The 23,216-nt window shown below is 45.5% G+C and overlaps 2 protein-coding genes across 7 annotated transcripts in view; both read left to right on the top strand.

Moving 5' to 3' along the window:
• scaf8 (SR-related CTD-associated factor 8) overlaps positions 1-23,216 on the top strand; it is a 52,654-nt gene that overhangs the window by 20,975 nt on the left and 8,463 nt on the right. For 4 of the 6 annotated variants that reach the window (XM_085144193.1, XM_085144189.1, XM_085144192.1 and 1 more), the window contains one exon: positions 14-16,994. In XM_085144193.1, the coding sequence (XP_085000319.1) occupies positions 14-1,749 (1,736 nt within the window). In that variant the 3' untranslated portion in view covers positions 1,750-16,994. Of the gene's footprint in view, positions 1-13; positions 16,995-23,216 lie in introns of those variants that run through there. The other 2 variants (XM_085144191.1, XM_085144190.1) reach the window with 2 other exon arrangements.
• The window catches only part of tiam2a (TIAM Rac1 associated GEF 2a), a 94,174-nt gene continuing 72,605 nt past the window's right edge, over positions 1,648-23,216 (top strand). Inside the window, exon 1 of the mRNA XM_085144186.1 lies at positions 1,648-1,763. The gene's annotated coding sequence lies outside the window, so the exon portion shown is untranslated. The remainder of the gene's footprint in view (positions 1,764-23,216) is intronic.

Here is a 23,216-nt window from a genome sequence, read left to right as displayed (position 1 = left end):
TGTTCGTCTGCAGGCATGCAGAACGCTGTCCGCAGTGGAATGGGTCTGCTGGGCATGCACCCTACAGCTTCCCTCACCCACCCCCTGCATCAGTCTGGACTGAGTGGGCAGAGGATGCCCGGCCTGCTGCCTTTGGATGTGCGCCCCAACCTGCTCCAACCCGGAGCCGCTGCTCGCTTCCCGCTGCTCATGCAGCAGGCCCATGCCCAGCAAACCCCCGGCCTCCTAGACAGTCCAATCCAAGCTCAATCCCGCCCCAGGGCTCCCTTCCCTCAGCTGGACCCCTTCCACCGGCCCCCCAACATAACCAGTGAAAATGTATCCAAAACAGAAGATGAGTCGTCCTCCGGAGCTGACGAGGGCAAAGACCAGGACTACCGCTTTCCTCCGATGGAAAAGCAGAGCACGGGTCTGCTGCGGACCCCTCCCCCAGATCATAGGGAGCCCCTTGCAGGATCAGGAGCAGGCGTGAGACCACCTTTGCTCCAGACCCCAGGTACTCAGCCAGCCAGATCTAGCCTCGTAGGCCGTCTGCAGGCTCTTGCAGGGTTTACACCCGATAACCGCTGGAACCAAGCCAGAGGGGACTTTGATGAACGTGACGGCATGCGAGGAGGCCCCCAGGCCCCAGGTGGTCCAAAGGGCTTCCCGGAGGCTGGTCCCACACCTGGGCAGAACTTCCCCAGCCGCTTTGATAACCGTCCCGGGACAGCAGCCGGTGTTTCTGTAAATGCCGGAGCTGTTGGGGGGCCACAGGCTTGGAACCGTAGCGGTAACGCCGCAGCTCCTTTTGAGAGCGAGCTCCATCAAGACCTAGACGAAAGACGACGCCCATGGGACAGGCAAAGAGATAGAGATGAAAGAGATTTTGACTTCAGGAGGGAGATGAATGGGAACCGCCGCAGCCGCGAGAGGGAGCGCGAGAGAGACAGGGGCCGCGACCGCACCAGAGAACACGAACGCGAGCGAGACCACGACAAAGAGAGGGACCGCGAACGCGGAGGCTCAGCACCCCTTCTCCCTCTGCCCACACCTCTGCTACCAACTCCACCTCTTAACCCCAACCTGACACTGAACCAAGGCAAAGTGCTTGCTCCGCTTAAACTGAACCCTCAGATCCCGCCACGATTCCAGCCCCCGCTTCTGCCTCAAGCTCAGGGCAAGCTCCCGCTGCTGGGTCTCAATCAGGCAGCGCCTCAACTTCAGATCAGGTCTCCTCCTCCATCACAGAACCAAGCAGCCGTGCCCGAGCCCGAGTCAGAAACCCCAACTCCATCCGAGGCCCCCCAGGCGCAGCCGACACCCTCGACGCTTTCGCGCGACCCGTCATCTGACGGCGAAGGTCAGAGCACATTAACCGAGGCGCCTCCAAAGTCAGAGTCGCCGCCACAACCAGAGACTTCTCCACGCACAGATTCACCATCCCAGCCTATAGCCCAGTCCGCCTCTCAGACCACTGCTTCTTCTGACAGTGACACCCCTAGCCACGCCTCGCCACCTGCTGAGGCGTCGTCCCAGGACTCATCCATGGCCTTCACACAAGCTGCCAGCCCCCCCGAAGATACGACTCACTCTGCGGAGGAGCAGAAAAGTGGACAGAAGGATGAGGAGGAGTCACAAGAGAGACCCTCCTCTCCCCAACCGCAGGGGGTCAGTGGACCTGAGCTGGACAATGATCAGAGTGAGCCCGTGGAGGATGCTGCAAGTCTGCCAGTGGTAGACACTGTCACAGACACTGAGGGGACATAATCATCACTCAGTAGGTAAAAGATCATTTTGTAAAGTTGTCTCTTCTTCTCTGTACTCATGTCAGCAAACTACCACCACCACACGGGACATGACGAATACTGACTCACACTGTCTGATAACAAATGATTTTATCCTCACAGAAACCAGTGTACTTAAATAGAAGGCTCATTAGCTGATTTATGGATAGACACTTTTGTTTGTATTTTATTTCCTTTTTTCCTTTTTTTAAGTTGTAATGCCACACCACCCATTTTAATTATGAGCTTGGTGAATTTTATCAAATTGCCTGCCAAAATGTTTCAATTGTATATGGGGAAATTTAGCTTTGACCTTCCTATGGAAGAGAGTAAGACATCCTGGCTGTTCGACAACGGATTGATATACTTGAAAATGGCAGCTGTTGGCCCAATTTCTGTCTCCTCTTCTTTTAAAATGCTACTGCAAAGTTTTCAATGAATGCTTTTGTGGTGTCTTGCAATGCTTTTTTTTCCTTTTTTTTCTCTCCTGAGCAGAACAAATGGCCTCCATACATTAAAACCAGAACAGCTGCTTATAATTGGAAAAAAAAAATGAGCATTTTAAATAGAAAACATGAAAATGTTGTATCCCCAAAATAAATGTCTGTAATTTGTTTCTAATTATCCAGTGAACACAAACAGAACATTACATGCCCGGGGGAAGAAAAAGAAAAAGGAGCAGAGGGATGTTCTGATGTCGGCTGCATATTGTTTTAGTTTGAAATAAACATGCTTTGTCTGTTTAAAACATTTGCTTTAGGACTGTTTTCTGACCCAGGACCAGTGGAAAATGCTTTACAGACTCGTGCGCGCACACACACACACACTGTGTGCTGTCACTTCGGTCGATTTGATGTTCTTGTAACTCAAGTTGCTGCTATACCATCCATCCACAGAGCACTTTGTTGGATGCAACCGTGGGACTTGTAGTTTTAGTCTGAGGACTTCAGCCTGTATGTTTCCCTAAGCTTTTTGCTGGGTGACTGTTGAGGATGGGATTGTGCCTTTTTGACTGGATTTGTCGTTCACGATGCTATCCAACACTACTGTGCGATGTACATCAGACTGTGCGTGCAACTCTGCTTTAGACAGCTCACTGAAAAGAACGCTCCCTGCACACAATTGACTGACCTACAGTTTGAACGGTGGCTGCGCCGTTTGTGCAGCGCCTACCTAGAGAACAATATATCCTCCATCGTTCTGTGCATGCAGGCCTGTAGCCATGTTTTAACCTTCTGTCTTCTCTTGTTCATTTCATACCTGTAGTGGTTTTCTGTTGAGACGTACCTCTAGATATCCATAGTCTGCTGTTCTCTCAGACCAAATGTCTACTACAGGAGTTGTGATGTTGAATAAAAGTTCAAGGTGCATCAGACTTTCACTCCTTACTGTCATGAATTCCCATTCAGGCTGACCAGAATCATTATTTTGGGATTAATAGTCCAATTCACGGGATTGGATTGCATCGCAATAGTCTGTAACATTTCAAGCACCACCCACCCGCTCTTCATCGAACAGTAACAGTAGGAACTCACCTGGGTTTGGTCACGTGACCACAACCCGTGATGGATCCAACACGTGCATGAAGCTAAGACAAATAGTTTGATGCGTGTTAGTCGTTTAAACCGTGTAAATCATATAAATTAAGTTTTTCACAGCTGTTTTTATAAAAGAAACACCAAAATAGCATTTTGAGACCCGACAGACTGGACAAAGGTGAATTCCACACTGCAACAGACGCCACACGAGACCTGCTGCCCTTTATATTTTTTATAATTTAAAAACTCCAACACAACAAAAGGAAACGAATAAAGAAGGCTGGCTAAAATCCCCCCACCCTGCTGGAGAGCTGGCTGCTGCATCTGGTCGATGTGCTTACTCAGCACGCACTAGCACCCAGCTCCTCTGTGCGCTCACTTACGGCCTCACTAGGGTCCGAAAAACACGAGCTGGAGGATTCATTAAAACAATCGCCTCCATCAGCGTGTCTCCTGGCACCGTCTCAGCACTTTTTATGGTTATAGAGAAATGGTGGACAAGAGCGGTGCAGTGTGCTGCTTCATGTCTCTACCTCCACTTAAGCTTAGTCCAAACAATAGTCAACAAAAATAGATTTCATGCTGAGCATGTAGAGACCTGAGTTCTAGTAAGAATATCCAGTTGTGTGTCTATGACTCAGTCCATAAATTTCTAGCTCCCACCTGCCTCCCAAAGCCCGGGCAGTCAGCCAGGTCCATCCTCCTGCTGACCTCCCGAAAGAAAGATTTGACAGCCTGGAACTTTCAATCAATGACTATCTGTACTCAAACAGACACACATGTACACAACAGTTGGCTAGGTCTTCCATTCACAACAATAAAAATAAATATTCGCTGGCCGGAGGTCGAGCAGCTTCAGTTATATGTCGATGGCTGGGTAAAGGGCATGCCACAACTGTAGCATGATTTATTTAGGAACTGCAGCTTTCAAATAGGTCCCGGGTATGATTTAGGATACTAGCCTGTGTGAGGTTTCCTTCCTCTGCACGCCGTCCCACCTGCCTCCGATCTGAGTCTAATGCCGTTTACTGTGCCAACCCATGCGCACTTCATCCTGCATATAAATTCTGGGCCTGACCTTTACCTTTTAGCCCAGCATGGGCACCAAAACTGTAATGGCATGGAATAATGGTACATTTCCAGAAGCGCTAATGTGTGGTTTTGACTGCAGGTCAGATACACAGAAGTTCCCTGCTGTGAGGAAGTTAATTAGACACAGTGCTAGCTTTTGGCTTGTAAAAGGCTTTTTACTGTGTTGTGGGAGAATCATAAACATTTCCCAGCCTAATAATGGCTAAACTTCAAGCCCTAGTTTGTTCTATAAAGAGGATTTCTCAGCAATTACTCGATACACTGGAGGTCCATTTTCACAGCCGCTATGGTGCTCCTGCTGCCTTAGTATAATAGCAGTGCCATTACTCCGTCTGGCCATTTGGGGTCAGTGTTGTGCTGCAGCACTTGTCAGTGCGCCGGCCTCACTGTGCTCAGTGCAGACCAGATTCTTTGAGTGTGACGGCTCAAAATCTGCAGTGCTCACCTCTCTTACCTTCTGTTCTTCACCATCTCAACAGCACCTGGCAAAATATCTCTACATAAACCCCCTCCTTTGAAGCAACAGTAACCTTGGTGTAAGGATGCGGGCGAAGGAAACCACTGATCCATACGGGACCTTCATTGCGCCAGGTCCTTGAAATGAACTCGTTCCATACCTTTTTAGGATCAATACAGACGTGTTGTGATAAAAGGAACGAGGTCTTTTTAGTGTGAGACTTGGCTGATTTCTGCAGCTTCCCAGTTGCTGCATTCTTAATTGATTAAAGCTATTGATTAGGCCTCCTAAAGCCTCCAGACTAAAAATGAGCCTTTATCTGCCGTGGCCAGATACCCAGATATCATATTCACTCACTGCGCAGCCTGTGCCAGATGCAGAGAGCCAGAGCGTCTCTGCTGGTGTGACCACTCGCACAAATTCATGAGCACCAGAGATGGAGTCAGAGTCATCTATCTCCCATCCACCTAGTTATGCAGGAGAGGAATCCCCTATCTCGGCTCACAGTCTGCAGCCACGGTAATTACTCAGCTCTGTGGGAGTGCGCATAACTTTTCCTCTGCTTTCAAGAAGCCACTGCCCGCCCGGCTTCCCGTTATCAGGGCCAGCAGACACTCCTAGACTGGGAGGCGTCCAAAGTTCTCCTCACCCAGGAACTTGGGCTCGCCGCAAAAGAGCAAGGTCATACAGCTGTCCCACTGCGCCACGGGGAAGTGTGGGTGCAGCTAGAGCAGCACCGGAGCTGGATGTTGGTGAGGAGATGTGCTCAAGGCCACATCAGCAGTGCCTGTGCTTGCAGCGTGCAGGTATAAGCAAAGCTCTTCAGGTTTTAGCTTTCTGTTCTTTTAAGTTGCAGCATGAATTTTAATGCGCAGAGCCACAGGGGAGGTGGGGGTTTGTGTTTTCTAGCTTTTAAAGAAGGAAAAGTTGAAAGTGCGACGCCGAGGCTGTGATGGAATTCATCATGAGAGAGACAAAACACGGCCTCGGGTGACTGCACGTCAGTGCTTTGCAAATTGGATGAACGGTTATGTGTTCGTGCTGTTTACTCGGACACGTTTGATGCTGACAGCTCTCGTCGTGATAGAAACGTCTGATGCTGTGTAATTGTGCGCATCAGCCTCACCTGGACGGAGACGTCCTGGAAATAAAAGATATTCAGTAAATTCAGATGTGTCACATTGAGATAAGGCTGATGATTCCCTCTCAGGGAACATTTTGTCTCGTTTTTTGATGAGATTTTTTTGTGTCATTCTCTCGAGATGAACAGAAATTTGATGGCAAGCAGTTGTTTTTTCCCCCAAGACTGCTGGGAGGAGGAGAGAGCGCCTGTTTGCGCCAAGTCAGTGTGTATTTGCATACTGAAGAGGTGTGATGGGGGCACGCACACACACATCCTCTGTGTGTGCGTGCTGGAGCTGTCAGTGTGACGACTCGGTGCAAGCAGAGACACGGGCCTCGCCGTTTAGGATGCGAGCAGCTCTTACCTCCGTGCACGCCGTCAGCCGTCCTATCTTTCCTGCCCGTACGCTCACTTCAAAACGCACAAACATACATGATCTGTTTACATGCACCTATCTGCTAAAAGTGGCGATTAAACGAGCTCTGCCTGTATGTCTCTGCTTCTGCTTCTCGTCTTCAGCTGTCTCTGCACTTCTCGAAGGGTGAACGTGGGGTCATCGGGGCAGGGGATGTTAAAGGGCGCCACTGTCGGGAACAGAGGGAGGACTGTGGGAAAATGAGAGTTGTCATGGAGGCGATTACAATCCACAAGCACCTGATTTGTTTTGTTTTTTTGTCCAGCCATGGCTCACAGCAGGCACAGTGTTGTGCTGGGTGATGGGGAGCTTATTAAATCTGCTAACACAGACGAGGAATATGCATATATGTGTGCTTGGGGAGCATGCAATAGGGATGAGGCGGAAGATGCTGAGCAAGCAGGGAGCGGGCTGTTTGACAGCGCAGCACATTGTGCCTGAGAATGGGGGGAACTGGGAGATGTGTATCAGGAAAGACAGGCAGGTACTGGATGCAGCCCCCACCACTCTGACATTAGTGGTGCACACACGAGGGTGGGCCCGTTAAAATGTCGTACGCACTCTTTAACCAAATCCCAGATCGGTTTTCTCATTGTGAAGCCGCCTCTCGTTTTCCTGCACTCGTCTGCAGCGACACGAGGTGTGTGACACACATTCGTGCAGCCTTAACACACTGCAGGCCTTCTGTATTTGTTTGACTCTCATGCGCCGGGTGTTGCCTCCATTCACGGGTCTGTCATCATTTGAGAAAGACGACCTTATAAAAGCTGCTTATTAAAGGCTGACTCAGCTTCTTCCTGCAGATGTGACACCTGCTTCTTAAACCGCCAAAACAAGCTTCATTGTTTCCGTTACGGAGGATAGTGAGTGTGCGTCTACCTGCCCACACATGAATAAACAGTCGCTGTTTGTTCCCCACCCCGGGCCCTTTTAACCCCCACCCTTTTTAACCACCCCTCCTTGCTGTTTCCAAGCAGCAGCTAGCTGGTAATTAGCCCTGAAGGCCTCCTCGTTGTCTGCCTGTTTGTTTGGTGGGAAGCAGATTCCCTCCTGAGAGTCGGAGGCGTCGCTCACAAGTGTGCACAAGAGACGGAGCAGACGGTGGCAAGCATAAAAAAGAGGAAATTCCAGACTCGCCAGAATGAGGCCGGAGCGAGGGGTGATGGTGGTGGTGCGTGGCATGTGATCAAACCTGGTAATGTGTTTCATGGACAGACTGCAGCAGCGTTTGTCACTCGTAGATGTTAGAACGTGTAGACCTGATGGAGTAGCGCTAGGATCAGTATATTTCAAATTCAACATAAAGTCAAAGCTTCTGAAACAGCTCTGGGATCAGGAACCTTCTTTGTCTTCTTTCCAAATCCCCCACAGAATACCACACAGTCATAAATCTATTACTTTATGTCAAAATCAAAGGCCTGCTGCAGTTGTACCTTATTATTTATATTCTTTAAAATATTTATTCTTGTTTTTATCAAAGTAAGACGATTTGTTGTACTTTTGAACATTTTCCAGGTGTGTGAAGTATTCTAGCAATAGACCATTCGTGTAGAAATCCACCTCAGCAGCAAATATCTGAAATTAAAAACAAGGTGTCATGGAGTATGCTGCAGTCTGATTTCACAATAATAAATACAGCAAATAACATTTTCGTGAAATCGATACAAGCATTTGTGATCAGTTCTTTCAGTTTATTCAGATGTTAATTTTCTTTGTTCCTGTTCACGTACGACGAAAAAAATCCTCTTTTTAATTCTAAGGTTTTGTCCTTGACGACATCATAAAGCACACCTTCACTGCTTCCATGGGAGTTGCGAGGGTGCTGCATCGGTGTGAGCACCTCTGTAAAGGCAGAGGTTTCCAGTCAGCTGTGTGTTAGCTCAGTGCCAAGGGAGGAAAGACATCAGCAATGATCTTAGAAGACCTGCCCATCAATTCTCAAGGCATGTGAGGCCATTTCCAAAACAATTTAAAGTTCATCCTTCCACAGTGAGAAAGATTATTCACAAGTGTAAACATTCACAAAGCTGGACAAATGCATCCCAAGAGCTCCATTTCAGACGTTACAGGCCTCAGATAGCGTGTTAAAGGTTCAAGTTAATAATGTGATTAAGAAAGGACTGAATATGTTTGGCTTGTTTGTAAGGCTCCATAAAGAACACGGCAGCACGGCTTAGGTTTGCAAAATTACATCTTAAGAAACCAAAAGACCTCTGGAGCAATGTCCTTTGGACAGACGAGAGCGAGGTGGAGATGCTCGTCCATGAAGCACCAAACCAAACTCAGCACATCAGCACAAACACCTCAGACCGGCTGTCAGCACGGTGGTGGAGGGCTGATGATCTGGGCACCCAGCAGTTTGTTGGGTTGACCACAAACTCCTCTGGATACCAAAGTACTCCAGAGTCAAATGTGAAGAGATCCGTGTGACAGCTAAAGTTGGTGGACACTGGAGTGGAGTGAGAATCATGACTTCAAGTTATTGCAGCTGAGATTCTGCAGGCTACAGAATCACAGGGTGGACTTTTCACTCGTTTTCTTCCTGAATAATGACGTCACCTCTACTTGCAGCCCGGATGTTGATATGAAGAAAATTATTATTCGAAAAATGATTTAATTAGAAGGCAACGTGAGCAGCGTGTTACAGACATGGCCCTTTAAGACTGTAGCCCCATGGGCGGTGTAGTCCTCGCGGCAGGGAGAACGTGCGCGCCTCCGTGTGTGAGCGCGAGGAGTTGCTACCGAGCAGAAACGGGAGCTGGAAGCATGTAAATATAATAATAACCACTGCAGCCAAACAGAGCCTGACGAGCGGAGTTGGAAGTAAGCTGTTAAGACTCGACTGTACACTGTGTTCGTGTTTTTCTCCAAAACAATAAAGTTCTGCTGGAGCAGCGTTTCAACGCCTCTCTCTGGCAAAGTTGACCCAGACAGTAAAGCTCGTTCCCGGCTACGAGCCCGACACGGAGCCCGAAGTATTAGCCAGAGGTGTCCTTACCGCGGAGCCGCGGACCTGGCCGAGGTAACAAACACGTTGAGGGCTGTTAGTTCAGTGAGAGATTTATTTGGAAAGAAAACTATTTTCACTTGACTCAAAAACTAATGTGTACGCTTATGTCCGCATTTTTATTTTGTTAAATACAAACAAAATTATAGCAAAAGTGCTGCCACGTGTCTGACCGGAAAGAGCTGATTATTTGGTAGTTCAATGAAAGGCTTCAGGTGAGAAAAAATTGCGTTCATGTTTGCAGTTTTTTCTTGTTAAACATTATTTAAAATTAAATAAAACAAAGAAAACACTACATTTTAGGAAATATTAGTTGGTGTTTTCTTGTTTGTTTTCTTGTACTACTTGAACACTAAAAGTGGCCCTCCAGTGAGATGACAGAAGTGGTCCGAGGCTCATTTGAGTTTGAGACCGCGGGTGTAAGATGTCACTTGTTGTTGTTTATGGGATCATATTAGAAGCTAGAAGCTCCTGATGCGTTAAACCTTTGCACGTCTTTGGCTACGTTCACACTGCAGGTGAAAGCGCATCAAATCCGACTTTTCTGACCCTATGCGACCCATATCCGATCATGGTGTGACAGTGTGAACGGCGCAAATCCAATATTTTCAAATCCGATCTGGGTCACTTTCGTATGTGGTACTGAATCCGATACATATGCGATGTTTCAGAAAGCGACCGCTGTTTGATGGTCACGTCGCATTAAATCCGTCTTTTACGTCACTGACACAAGACAGATGCCCATTATCAGCGCCGGAGAAGACATCGTGAACGCTTCCTGGTCATCCGGTGTAGATATCAGTGAAACTGTTGGGAAGACAACGTTGGAGAAACGTGAACATTTCATTTGTTCTGTATAATCTGCAGATTCTGACAGAAATCTGCAACCATCCTTTGAAGCTCCACTCCTCTAAAACAGCAATAAGGATCATTATTAGGTTATTTACATTATTATGTAAATAACAAAATAACTTAAAGCAAAAATTGGGAAACGTAAAGTCCGAAGTCTTTATATTTAGGGCCATCTGTCAAACAATACCAGGGCTCGCAAAATCGCTAGCCCGACGTCCCGGGGCTAGCGATTTTTCCAGTCGGGCTACCAAAACCTATCTCTGCCCTGCCCGTCGGGCTATCGTAGGAAGGAAAAATAAATGTCAATGCTTTTGCATTCTTTCGGAAATGTAGCTGGGTAATTATGTCATTGGCATCGGTGAGCCACTGTCAATATGTGACATATTGAAATCGCGTTTGAATTTGCGCTTGTTTTTTGCTTTCACTTTGCAATCGCGTGAACTGTGTATAGAGAGCGACAGTACTGATTGGTGAGTGACGATAATTTGCGCACCAATTCCTCTGACATCGTCTTATCAATCGTTAGCTTACTATGCAAACATGACAAGTGAAATCTCCCGCAGCTTAAACATGTGAGAGGTTGATCGCGCAGAGAATCGCTGAGCGTTATGCGAGTGTCTGTGTAAAAGCAGCAGGATATATATTTTAGTTCTGCTGAGCCAAATAAGACAGGTCAGGGTGAAGAAGTGACCACAAAACGGAAAAGTTATGACAAATCAGACTATAAGGCAAAAAGAAAGTGCAGCTTTATGGTTTCATGGACAAAAGAATTTCTGTGGCTGCAATATGACGAGCTAAATAACCAGGGCTGCACATAAGTGGTCCGCAGGTGCGCATTCGCTGTCAAAATAAAAAACGCGCACAAGATAAGAAGTTGCAACGCGTGTTTGCGTACATAAGATTTTCTGGAGGAGGACAGACATTTGTTTAGAACTCTTAAAGATGTCGAAGAAGCTCCTTTAAGCAATTACTGTGATGTTCCTCCACCTCCAAAGAAATGTCAGAAGGAGTCCGAACCACAAAAGAAGCGCGTATTCTCGGAAAAGTGGTTGCAGGAGGTGAGCTGGCTTCAAACAAATGATGAACGCACAGAGATGTGGTGCAGAATGTGTCGTGAAACTCTAGTGGACAAAAACAGCCTTTTATATGGACGCAAACGCGCGTTGCAACTTCTTATCTGGTGCGCGTCTTTTATTTTGACAGCGAATGCGCACATGCGGACCACTTATGTGCACCCGTGTAAATAACATAATGTTCTGCCGGTTGTGTTGTTGGCTTTCCCTTGATTTCTGAGTCGACAAGCGCCTTTGTTACTGGGACCAGTCATTTTAAGAAAGGCCCCCATTAGAACCCATGAGAAATGCAAGAAATGCATTATTGCTCAGTCTGCAATATCTTTCCCAGAACAAACACCAATTGCAAATAACATACTAAAAATAAACCTGAAAATCTGTTTAAAACAGCTACTATGTTGCACAGAGTGAACTACCACTGGCACAATTTAGCAGTCTTTGCAAACTTCAAAAAGCAAATGGCCTCGATCTTGGTTCCACTTGCCTCTTACCCGTGACTTCAGTGGAAATGTCAGATTGAGGATCTGACACAGACTGATTAATGTCCTACACAGTTCTTACAAGTTCATAGAAATTTCTGTTCAATTAGAACCAAGTATTTGAGTTGATGATTGTAATTTTTATACAATGTTGTAATTTGTTTTTCAACAATTTTTTGATTAATATTTTGTTTCCTTTACAATATTATACTTTAATGTATACTATTGTAAAGGAAACAAAACAGGAAACAAAACATCAATCAAAAAATTGTTCTCTTTTTTTATTCGGGCTACTTAAGTTTATTTTGGGCTACCAAAAACTGAAGAGTCCCTGCCCGAAGGGCTACCAGGGATTTTGAAATTTTGCGAGCCCTGAATACTGTTGGTCTGGGTCTAAACAGAGCGCGTTGTGTGTGACGTCTTCTTTTGCGCATGCGGGCCGCTTTGAGCGTTCACACTAGAGCGCGTTTGCTGTCGCATTTTAGTTGTAGTGTGAACGAGCAGACAAAAAAATCGGATTTGATCAAAAAATCGGAATTGAGCATCAAGACCTGCAGCGTGAACATAGCCTTAGTGTGTTGATGCACTTTTTTTGAAAAGCTAAAAAAGTTCAGATATGGGACTTCTCAGTTTAGCTCCTTAGAAGCAAATGTTTTTTTTATTTTATTTATATTTTTTATGGATTGTTCATACTTCTCAGTTAAACCCAAGATCAAAATGTGTGCGTGTTTCCTCAAGGTGTGGTGCTATTCATCCATCTACATTGGTCTGGTGAGAATTACTCAGGTTTGGAGCTACTGTGTTGCTCAAAGTGCAAAAAAATGCCTTTGAAACACTATCTGGTTATGTCTCTCTCTACAACTCGTGTGGTCATCTGTTTCTATGCAACTCACCCCCCTCCAACGGTTGGGGTGTGGCCAGCTAACATGAGGGCGGACACCATCGGTGCTGACGTTCTGTCTCGCTGTCCCACCACAAGCCTCTCATCACAGATAAATGCATGCTCCCTTTGGCACGGTGGTGCAGTTGGCAGGTGTAGTTTCATAAGGAGAAGAAACGGCTCACAACAAGATTTCTGGAAACAGATGTTATTTTCTTTATTCCGATATATTTTTTCATAGGCATAGTGCCACTTAGTTCCATCATATTGACGAGGAGTCAGACATGTTTACGCCACATGTCTCTGAACCTTTTAGATGGATAAACAGCAACTACAGAGGAAAAACATGGAAATCAGAGTTTGCCGTCAATCATTCCTTTATGTTTTTTTTGAATATGCATAAAAAATACTGCAGAGGAAATTCTCCAAACACAGAAAAGTAGATCCTGAGTGGTTAACCCCGTGTTCAGCGCCTCCTGCCGTTTGTCCAATCTGCCGAGTTTGTGCGTGTGTGCGGCTCTGTCGATATCGCCCGTGACCGTTCCTATGCCGCCCCGCTGATAGGGATTAAACATTCATCATCATGTTTATTAATGACCAGCAGGCATCAGGGGTCTCCAGGCTGTCACACACATGCTGTAGACAAGCTAAAGCTCACGATTTCCGGCACTTTCTCTCAAGAACTTGCACCAGAATAATAAACACACAGGTGGCTTAAATATTCATGAACCCCTCCCTTTGTTGTTGCTTGTTTTCAAGCTTTTTTGATGGTTAGAAGTTCTCGTGTGTGCAGCTATCGGTCCACTGGCCTGTTAAAGAGTTAAAGAACAGATTTCGTGTCTCTCTGGAGCGCCAGCCTCTCCCATGGGTGGAGGGAGGGACTGAGAACATCTGCGATGGCCGACTCCAGCAGAGACACACCAGTGTGTGTGTGCAGGGTTGAGAAGTCTGTTACCTATAGAAGCTTTAGAGGAAGTGCACTCCCAGTTTATTTCTTCCTTTCTCTCTCAACTGGACATGTAGTCATTTATAAGCAGGCGGCTGCGCAGGCAGAAACCAGCTACTGTCATTTTTATTCCATAAAAGCAGCTGTGTGGCTGAAAATCCTTTGAGTTTATTTGCATCTCTGCATTTTGACCATTTTGATCATTCACTCTTCAACTCGGAGACTCAGAGATGTGCCCTCCTCTTAGGTGATACTCATAAAAACGACATACTTTGCACCACAGCCTCTGCAAATGAAATGATAAATGAGTGATGAGCAGAAGCGCGCTGATGCTGCACTGCTCGCAGCCTGCCGTCTCATTCTCTGTGTGGTTGAGCATCTCCCTCCATGCCTTCATTATTATTGTGCTCTGCTGCCTCCCCTTATCCTTTTTTTACTCCTTTGGCCAGTCGTGTCTCATTTGACTTCTCTGCAGCTCCATCTTTGTGCTCCACTCTCCATTCTCCCCAGTGAAGCGTGTCACAGGCTGGTCAGATTTCTTGGTAACGGAGCCTCTCAGTGGGAGATGCTGTCCAGATCATAAAACTTGCTTAAAATATAGTTTGTAAAGCTGTGCATCATGTGAGTGAGGCTGAAGAGCAAACTAAGGAAACTGATCTCAAACAAAGTCAGGCTTTTAGTGGAAAAAATAGCAGTTTAAATATAAACACAGATTTTAAAATGAGCTCATATTCTTAGTAGATCTGAACTGGAAAAACAGAACAGGTAGAAGGCTGGCTTTTAGAAAGAAAATGCTGGCATTAACCAAATATTTGTAGAAACAACAACAAAAACTGATATATACACACTCTGGCCACTTCATTAGGGACACCTTTCTAGTACAAACGATTCCTGAGAGTTCGTTGGTTACGTCTGAGATGTGAATCTCCCGTTCCACCACATCCAAACGGGCTCCGCTGGATTGAGATCTGGTGACTGTGGAGGCCGTTTGAGGACTCGTGTCGTTTTCAAGAAACCAGTTTGAGATTATTTGAGTTTTGTGGCGTTATCTTGCTGGATACCTGGTGTGTGTCCTTTTATGAGCATACATATCAAGGGATGGACATGGCAAACTATACATGCTTCCTAGGGGTGGGCGATATAAACGATATACGATAGAAACGATATAAATTTGGCCAACGATAGAGATTTTGACTATACTGCTCTATCGCGATAGCGCATGTTGATGATGTCATCAAGCTGCGCCTGTTTTGGTCCAAAGCATCGCAGCGGCTACAACCATTATCATCTGCAAAATATGCCGACAGTCATAGCAAAGAGATGAAGCACTTTTGAAATATAGGGAAAGCCAAAAACTGCGCTTCCTCCACTTCCGTAACATTGATTCATTAATGACTTTTATCGAGTGGAAAAAAGTTGGCGTTCATCCTCAAGCTTCACTGTGCTAATGTTATGCTAACATAGCTGTGTCGCTAGCAATCACGTAGCACAACATTATATACCAGGTAGTCCAACTTCAGTAACCCTGCAAACGTCACTGCTGTTTAGTTTTCCCTCTTCATTTATGTTGGAAGTGATAGCAGAGCTGTACATTTTAATTATTTTCAAAAATCTCTCAGTCAGAACACGCTATGTCATGTTTAGATGGAAACTAGCGAGCTAACTTCCTGCTAACTCCGTTAAATTTAATAACTTCCGTTTTCATGGATGCCTGGACGTTAAACTTAATTGTTACACCCGATAAAGCAGCAACGCTGATGATTTTATTAAAGATTAAAGAATTTAGACCGTTTTTAACTCTCAGTGTTCGTTTGACTTTGGGACCTGGAGGGACGGAGTTTTGGACCCAGATTACTCCGCGAAGCTCCTCACTACGGCAGCCGTAATGCTCTGACAATCCATCAAGCAGTGCAGCTTACCAAAGTTGTACTAAAACATTTTTTAACAGATTTCTGCAGCCCAAATCGGTTCGAGGTCAGTAAGCACAACCAGAATTCATACATAAGGCACACTCTCGGTTTTTGAGAACATTAAAGGATTTTAAGTGTGCCTTATAGTGTGGAAAATACGTTATACAAAAGAAAAGAATATATTGTGATATATATCGTTACCGCACATGCTTGAAATTATATCGCGATATGAATTTTAGGCCATATCGCCCAGCCCTAATGCTTCCCTTAGCTAGTATTATTAGAGAACACTGCATACATTTTCATTGTTATGCAGATGATATCCAGCTTTATTTATCCATGAAGTCAGATGATACAATAAAGAGATTTCCTGCTTCTAAATTCAGATCAAACTGAGGTTGTTGTTCTCGGCTCTGAAACCTCAGAAATACACAATCTAACCAGATGACATCACCTTTCCCTCAAAAAACTCTGCGAGTCGTTTTTTGACCGCCTCTCAGAATGATGCTGAAAAACTACTTGGTGCATTTATCACTTTTCTCCCATATTAATGTCTCTTTATTGGCTCACTGTTAAATTCAGGCTCACATTTAAAATCCTTCTCCTCACAAGGTCAGGCCCTGTAATAATAACAATCAAGCCCCATCTTATCTTGAAGACCTCGTACCACATGACCTCGTGTTTGTCTTTTTCAGACCGTCCTCTGTAAACAGAGATGGTTGTTTAGGAAAATCCCAGTAGATCAGCAGTTTGTAAAATACTCAGACCGCCCGTCTGGGCCGCGTGCAAGGTCATTAAATCACCTTTCTTCTCCATTCATTCAGTCTGAACTTCAGCAGGCTGATGTGACCATGTCTACACGCCTAAATCTAATGAGTTTCTGCTACGTGATTGGCTGATTAGATGTGTAGAAATATCAAAAAATGTAATATCACAATTAATACTCAAAGGCTGTCCTTTAATTTTATGATGACTGCTGTATTTGCTTTCAAAACATTGTAGTTTACTGTGTTATCTTGACTGAAGGGGTTTAATGAATATTAAGCATTAACAAAAAGTGAAATATATGAAAGCTACCTTTCAGGCTATAGCTCTAACCTCCACCAATCAGAGGAAGGCAGCACACGAATCCCTGCTTGATCGCTCTCTTGATTGCTGGAGCGTTTTAAAGACGACCGTGGCGTTACAAAAACGTTACATAGTCAATATAAAGTAAAAATGTTTCCATTTGCTTTGCTTTTTCTGACTAATTTGCATTTAGTTACTATGCTGCACCCTGACTACGTGAATACATGTGAAGATGTGCGTCAGAGTTTTAGATTTTGTTTCATCTGTGGGCGTTTACAGGCTTTTGAGTCAAAACAATAAAACCTTTTCTATGTTAAAATGTCTGATTCTTTAATCTAAAGGGGATTTCTATTCCATTTCCAATGTTTCAGCACAGCACATGTAAAAAGACAAAGTAAAAATCAGACAATAGACAAAAGAGGAAGTGTCTGTGCAGCATAATGCAGTCCAGCACAACATCTGATGAGGCTTTTATGCAGCTTGAGTCACAAAGATAACTCGAATTTAAACTCAGCAGAAAACTGAACATGGAAACGAAGACGAGAACAGGAACAAACGCGTCAGTGGGAGTCGGCAGAGGAGGGTCACCATGTTTTACAGGGTAACAGAGGGATTTGTTTCTAATGAGTAAACAGACAGCGTACACTACTGCCAACACACACACGCACACATTCTGTGTTGTTGTGTGGGACACCGGGGAGAAAATGAGAAACGTGAAACTTGCACTCATCTCAAAGAGTTTCTCTGTTAGGAAGAATAAGTGTCAGTGAGGTTTGGCTGTTGGTTCGGGGGGTAAACGGCGAAACTAACTGCACAGAGAAAAGAGGGGAGCTGGGTATCACATGTACCGTGTAAAGGTTTCCTTATGAAGTCATACTGAGCAAGTAAGGCTGACCAAAATAACAGAAACATTACTTATGGGAGGACTTTAGTTTCCATCATCATAATTAAAACAGAAACATCAGCAAAGTGACCTCTGAGCCAGTTAGTGTTGCATGTGTGGGCGAGCTGTCGTGGTTTATACTTTATCAGATGTGGATTCATAAATGTTCTGCCCAGCTGATACAGTACAGCTGATGTAAGCACAGTTTATATATGTACACGCCTCGATACTTTCATTACACGTGTTCGAAGGCGGGATCAGAGTACAGCGTCACAAAACGACTCAACTCTCCCAAAACCCGATTGCTGAAATGACCCTGTCACTACTGAGTACTTGCAACAAGCTAACTTGTTAAGTAGCAGTTTACCAGCTGCAGTGCCGTAGATCCACGTGCTTCATAATGATCTTATTTTTGATTAGTGGAGAACAAAAGCAAACCAAACTCTAGCAAAGCTGCTAGAGCTGCTGGACCAACGTGCAAAGAACCTCGGGAGAAGTTGAGCCCACATAAATCTGCCTGCTTCTTCTCTCCCACGTTTCACACCGGTCCCAGTATATGACCCTAATTACACTTGAACTTAATAGTTGACAAAGCAGTAGCTTTTATCTTTCAAGGCCTCGTTGAGTTATGGGGCCACAAAGAAGTCTGTTCACACGCAAATATAATCCCAACCTTAGTGTTGCATGTGGACAACTTCGCTAAGATGATAATGCTCTCATAAACACACCTAAAAATGATTTCAATAACTAAATATGACTGAAAACAAGAATTCAACCAAATGGTTCCCATGACCTCGTGATTCAACAGCACTAAACCTGTCTGGGGTGTCTTGTGTATTCCCTAAGACCTGGAGCGTTTCCCTCCTGCAGATATCCGCTTCATTATCCACTTAGATGTGCTTTAGTATTTTTAACAGCACACGAGAACAAGCGGAGCCAGCTAGAAGCGTTTCTGTGGAGCGTGGAGGATTTTCTCGTGCACGTCATACGCGCACTGTGCTCGAATCAAACATGTGAGTGTGCACACGCAACACAGCACACAGGAGAACGAATCTGATTTCACAGCCCAAATGAAAAGTGATGCACACATACACACATCCATTAGCTATTATTAGGTAAACAGGCTAATAGGTAAACACACAGAGCTGCTACGGAGACCACAAATGTCAGAGGGGCAGCAAGAAGCGCTTGATGGTAGTGGTGAGTTCTGGGCATGCTCACTTACTGCAAACACCAACAGGCAGAGATGTGACTCGTTTATTGGAAGTCACACCTGGAGGCGAAAACTGCCTGCTAGTCATTTTTATCAGGTTTATTTAGCCAAATGTCAGGATGTTAATCGATCAGATACTCTAACGACTGGCTTCTCAGTTTGTTCGCAGCTGCTAAACAAAGTGCAGAGCATGGCGCTGCGTGCAAACACTCTGCACCTGAACACGCTGTCGAAATGTAGTGACAAAATCACACCAGCCCCTCCTCCACTGTAGCTCTGCTGTCAGTTAGGGTTATTTAATCTGTATGAGTGGTTCGCCTGACATTGGAAAATGATTTAAAATAGATTTATGTCATAAGATCACCTACCAAACTATTACTGCTCGTCTCTACAGTCCTGCGAGGCTCCTATGACCCTAATATTAACAGCCCACGGATGAACTTTAGCTAGCTCGACGTCATTACATAATTAGCACTCACCTTTGAGAATTTCGCCTCCTTCTTCTCCCAAATGGCTCACATAACTGACCTGACATTCACATCCACAATGCTTTACAAGCTGGACACGGCCAGGTCTGCACACCGCAGCACTTGGGGAGACCTCCAGCTACAAAACAGAAACGTCCTGAGTGCTTTTTTGTGGTCGGCCTCACTATAAATAAACATTTCCACCTGGAAAGACTAAGAGAATAATGCTGTAAGACGTTCTGTAATGATCTTTATTATCCCGGTCTCACAGACAAACTGTACCATCTTCAGTGTAAGATTAATACTTTGATTACAGTCCCCAGTTTGTTGGTGCTGATGACGCATCCCGACGGGATGAATGCTAAGAATCTTTGATGATGATAGTGTATAAAAGTGAAGGTCAACCTGATGAAACTTTTTAATGACAACTCAAAAGCTGCAGATCCTAAATCTATGGAAAAATGATCCTCAGGAAACACTTCTCGTTTTGGATCACAGTGAAAACAAAACTGATTCCATTTTGGACACTTTGCTCACTGTAAAAGTCAGAGTGGAGGATTATCCTGGGAGTTCAAGTATCTCGGGGTCTTGTTCGCGAGTGATGGGAGAAGGGAGCCGGAGATCGACAGACGGATTGGGGCTGCAGCTGCAGTGATGCGGATGCTGCACCGGTCCGTCGTGGTGAAGAGGGAGCTGAGTGTAAAAGCGAAGCTCTCAATTTACCGGTCGATCTACGTCCCTACCCTCACCTATGGCCACGAGCTGTGGGTAGCAACCGAAAGGACGAGATCGTGGATACAAGCGGCGGAAATGAGCTTCCTCCGAAGGGTGGCTGGCCTCTCCCTTAGAGATAGGGTGAGAAGTTCGGCCATCCGGGAGGGGCTCAGAGTAGAGCCGCTGCTGCTCCACATCGAAAGGAGGCAGCTGAGGTGGTTCGGGCATCTGATAAGGATGCCTCCTGGGCGCCTCCTAGGTGAGGTTTTCCGGGCATGTCCAACCGGGAGGAGGCCCGCGGCAGACCCAGGACACGCTGGATAGATTATATCTCTTGGCTGGCCTGGGAATGCCTTGGTGTTCCCCCGGATAAGCTGGAGGAGGTGGCTGGGGAGAGGGAGGTCTGGGCCTCTCTGCTTAGGCTGCTGCCCCCGCGACCCGGCCTCGGATAAAGCGGATGAAGATGGATGGATGGATGGCTGGTATTTGAAGTCCTTAGCATACATGGCATAAAAGATGGATGAAGCTACCATGACTTCACCCATTGGTCCTGTTTCCTGTAGTCCAGATAAACATTTCCACCTTCACCACCTGTTTGGCCGTGAAACCGCACATTCATTGGCTAATGACTCGTCACTTACAGTTCATTCACGACTGAGTGTACCCTGGATAAATAATCCTGCAACCACACAAACTCACTTAGATAAAGAAGTCTTCTCTGGCACTGGATAAAAGTTACTGATGAAGGTAACTAGTTAGCTGCACATGCTAACCATTGCAGCAGAATAAATCCAGGCATCGAACTTGTGTGTGCACATCATTTTAAGGTAGAGAATCCCAAGTGTGACTTGTTCGTTGGAGGGATCGGCAACAGCAAAGCAGTCTTTTCTTCTTTTACTGAACTTTATCTCCTCTGAACTAACTGACGTTTATCCCTGAATGCTCATAAGCTGAAAACAAAGACGCAAACATGCTAACGTAATCTTACAATCACAAAGGCTGAGCTAAACGTCTCCCTCCACAAGGCCTGTAAACAAACCAGTCCAAGTGGTTTGGAGGATGGTATCAGCTTTCCAGGTCCTGCTTTGTTTAATAACCGACATGTCAGACAGACCACTCCCCTCGGCTGCCCTTCCCTTAGATTTGGTGCCCTCTGTTACAGTGCATCACACTAGTAGCTGCTAATATTGTGCTAAAGACCCAGAGCACTGTCTGTTTCCAATTAAGAGGTGAAATGAGCAGGTTTTTAACAAGGTGACTGTAAGAGCGCCCAGCTTCCCTTCACATGGGTGTGAAAGTATTTGTCAGCAGGGAGTGAGGAGGTTATGGGTGTGGGAACCTTACCTTAGTGGGCACGGTAGAGGGACAGTCACAGTCCTAATGATGCAACAACAGTTTGGTTCTCATGCTTTAGACATTGCAGCAGACATCCTCAAAACACACCAATTACTTCATTTATTAGCAAAAGACTAATTTTTTGGGTGAGATTTGTTGCGATAAAGATCCATCCTGAGACTTTCTGCTCGACGTTGTTTGTTTTCAGCTCGTCTCGTTGCTCTTATTGAGTTTGAGCGAGCTAAATTTAGCCCAACACAAATCACGTTACACTTCAGAGTGAATGATTGCATTTAGCTCATTGGAATCAGCCTTTACTGTTTTTACTGAATGAAGCTTTTGATTTTTAGGCATGTTTGTTGGCTCGTAATGTGTTCGATCATTTGACTCGGTGTTAGCTCGCGATAACTCAGTCAAACCGTGTTTGCTGTGGATTCCCCTCCACTGGCCTGCAGGGCTGTGGCTGCAGGAGTGAAGAGGTTTAAAGCAGCTTAAACTGTCACGCCAGCCCAGAGCTGCAGACTGTTTCCTTATTCTCTTTCACTGAGTCTATAAAAGATGAGGCTTGTCCAGTCTTGATCTGTCTTTCATAAAGTAATCTCTCCAAAGTCCCTCAATCATTTATATTCTTTGCTCTCTCGTGTGGGATATATATTCAGCCGCTAACATGCTCTTAACTTTGTCAGTGTCGAGTCTGCCCCACATTCGGGCAAAGAAAAGGACAGCCGTGTGTACTTTGGTGCATTTTTAGATGATGTCACGCTAACCGTGCGCCGGGTTGTCCTCCGTCAGTCATGCCCTCCATGAGCTTAGACATGGTACGGCGCCACCATGCACCAACTTTGACGTAGCCTGGACGACAAACAGGTTTTTGTTTCAGGACTGACAGTTTTCTTCCGGAGCTGCCGACTGTAAAAGCAAGCGAGAGCTGAATGTTTTGGAGCTGTTGCAGGTGGGCATGGTTACCTGAGAGGAAGTGGTAAACAGGAAAAAAGTCAGTTTAGATCAAACACAGAGGCTTAAAGGGATAAAGAAGATGTTGTATTTCACAAAGTTCTCCTTGTGCAGCCTCGACGGTCAAACTATGGAGCAGCTTTCAGATGCTCATCAGGTCTGAGACAGGGCCACGCATCATACCACACGCTGGATATACTGCACATACAGTTACATCAACAAGTAGTCTGACGAGGGGTTTGTGCACGTTTTACTATTGTCGTGTCCAAATTCATGGGCTGCTTCCTCCTGAGGCCGCATTTGTAGACCGATTACGTCACAGCGACGCGCTGAAGGCTGTCCAAATTCGTAGACTCCTCCGAATGCAGCCGACAAATGCGTCCTCCTTTTCCCAGAATTTGAAGGATGGGTCGGGTGTGTCCTTCGTGGCCCACCATATCCCAGAATTCATAGCGCGGCCCAGCCAAGCTCCAGTTTCCAACAATGGCGCCCGCTACTAAGTTTTAAAATTACTCTTACTAATCTTTCTGGGTCACAAAATAAACTTTTAACATATTTTCAGGCGAGAAAGTAGCTGTGTAAACATCAAATATCTGCTCGGTTTATCAAGACATCGCATATTTGCAAAAGTGCTTCGACGTTTTCGGAGACGTCTGCTACCCACCAGCTCGATAGCTCGCCGGGAGCTCGAGGGTCACTGAAGCCGCCGAAAACAGCACAACTCCCGGCACATCATTTTCACATCACCGCAGAGTTTCGCTACTCGGGTTAAACATAATATATAAGTCACTTAGACAACCTAAAAATGTTATTGTTGGGCTTTTTTCAGTGTCCTGTTATATTTTAGATAGCAAGGAGCAGACGGCGAGTTTATTAAACTCCACCGAGACAGCGGTGACGCTAATCAGAAGGCTAGACCGTCCAATTTAAAGTGAACCGCCGTTTACTTCCGGCCTAACCAACCTTCGGGAGGATGCAGCCCATGAATTTGGACACGACCTATGACATGGCCACAACAAATCACTTCCTGTTCTACAGTTTTAA

This window comes from Neolamprologus multifasciatus, chromosome 19 (genome assembly GCF_963576455.1).
Source record: "Neolamprologus multifasciatus chromosome 19, fNeoMul1.2, whole genome shotgun sequence".
NCBI classification, from domain to species: domain Eukaryota; kingdom Metazoa; phylum Chordata; class Actinopteri; order Cichliformes; family Cichlidae; genus Neolamprologus; species Neolamprologus multifasciatus.
The sequence above is the reverse complement of the archived record's forward strand: the minus strand, read 5'-3'. Positions and strand labels throughout refer to the sequence as shown.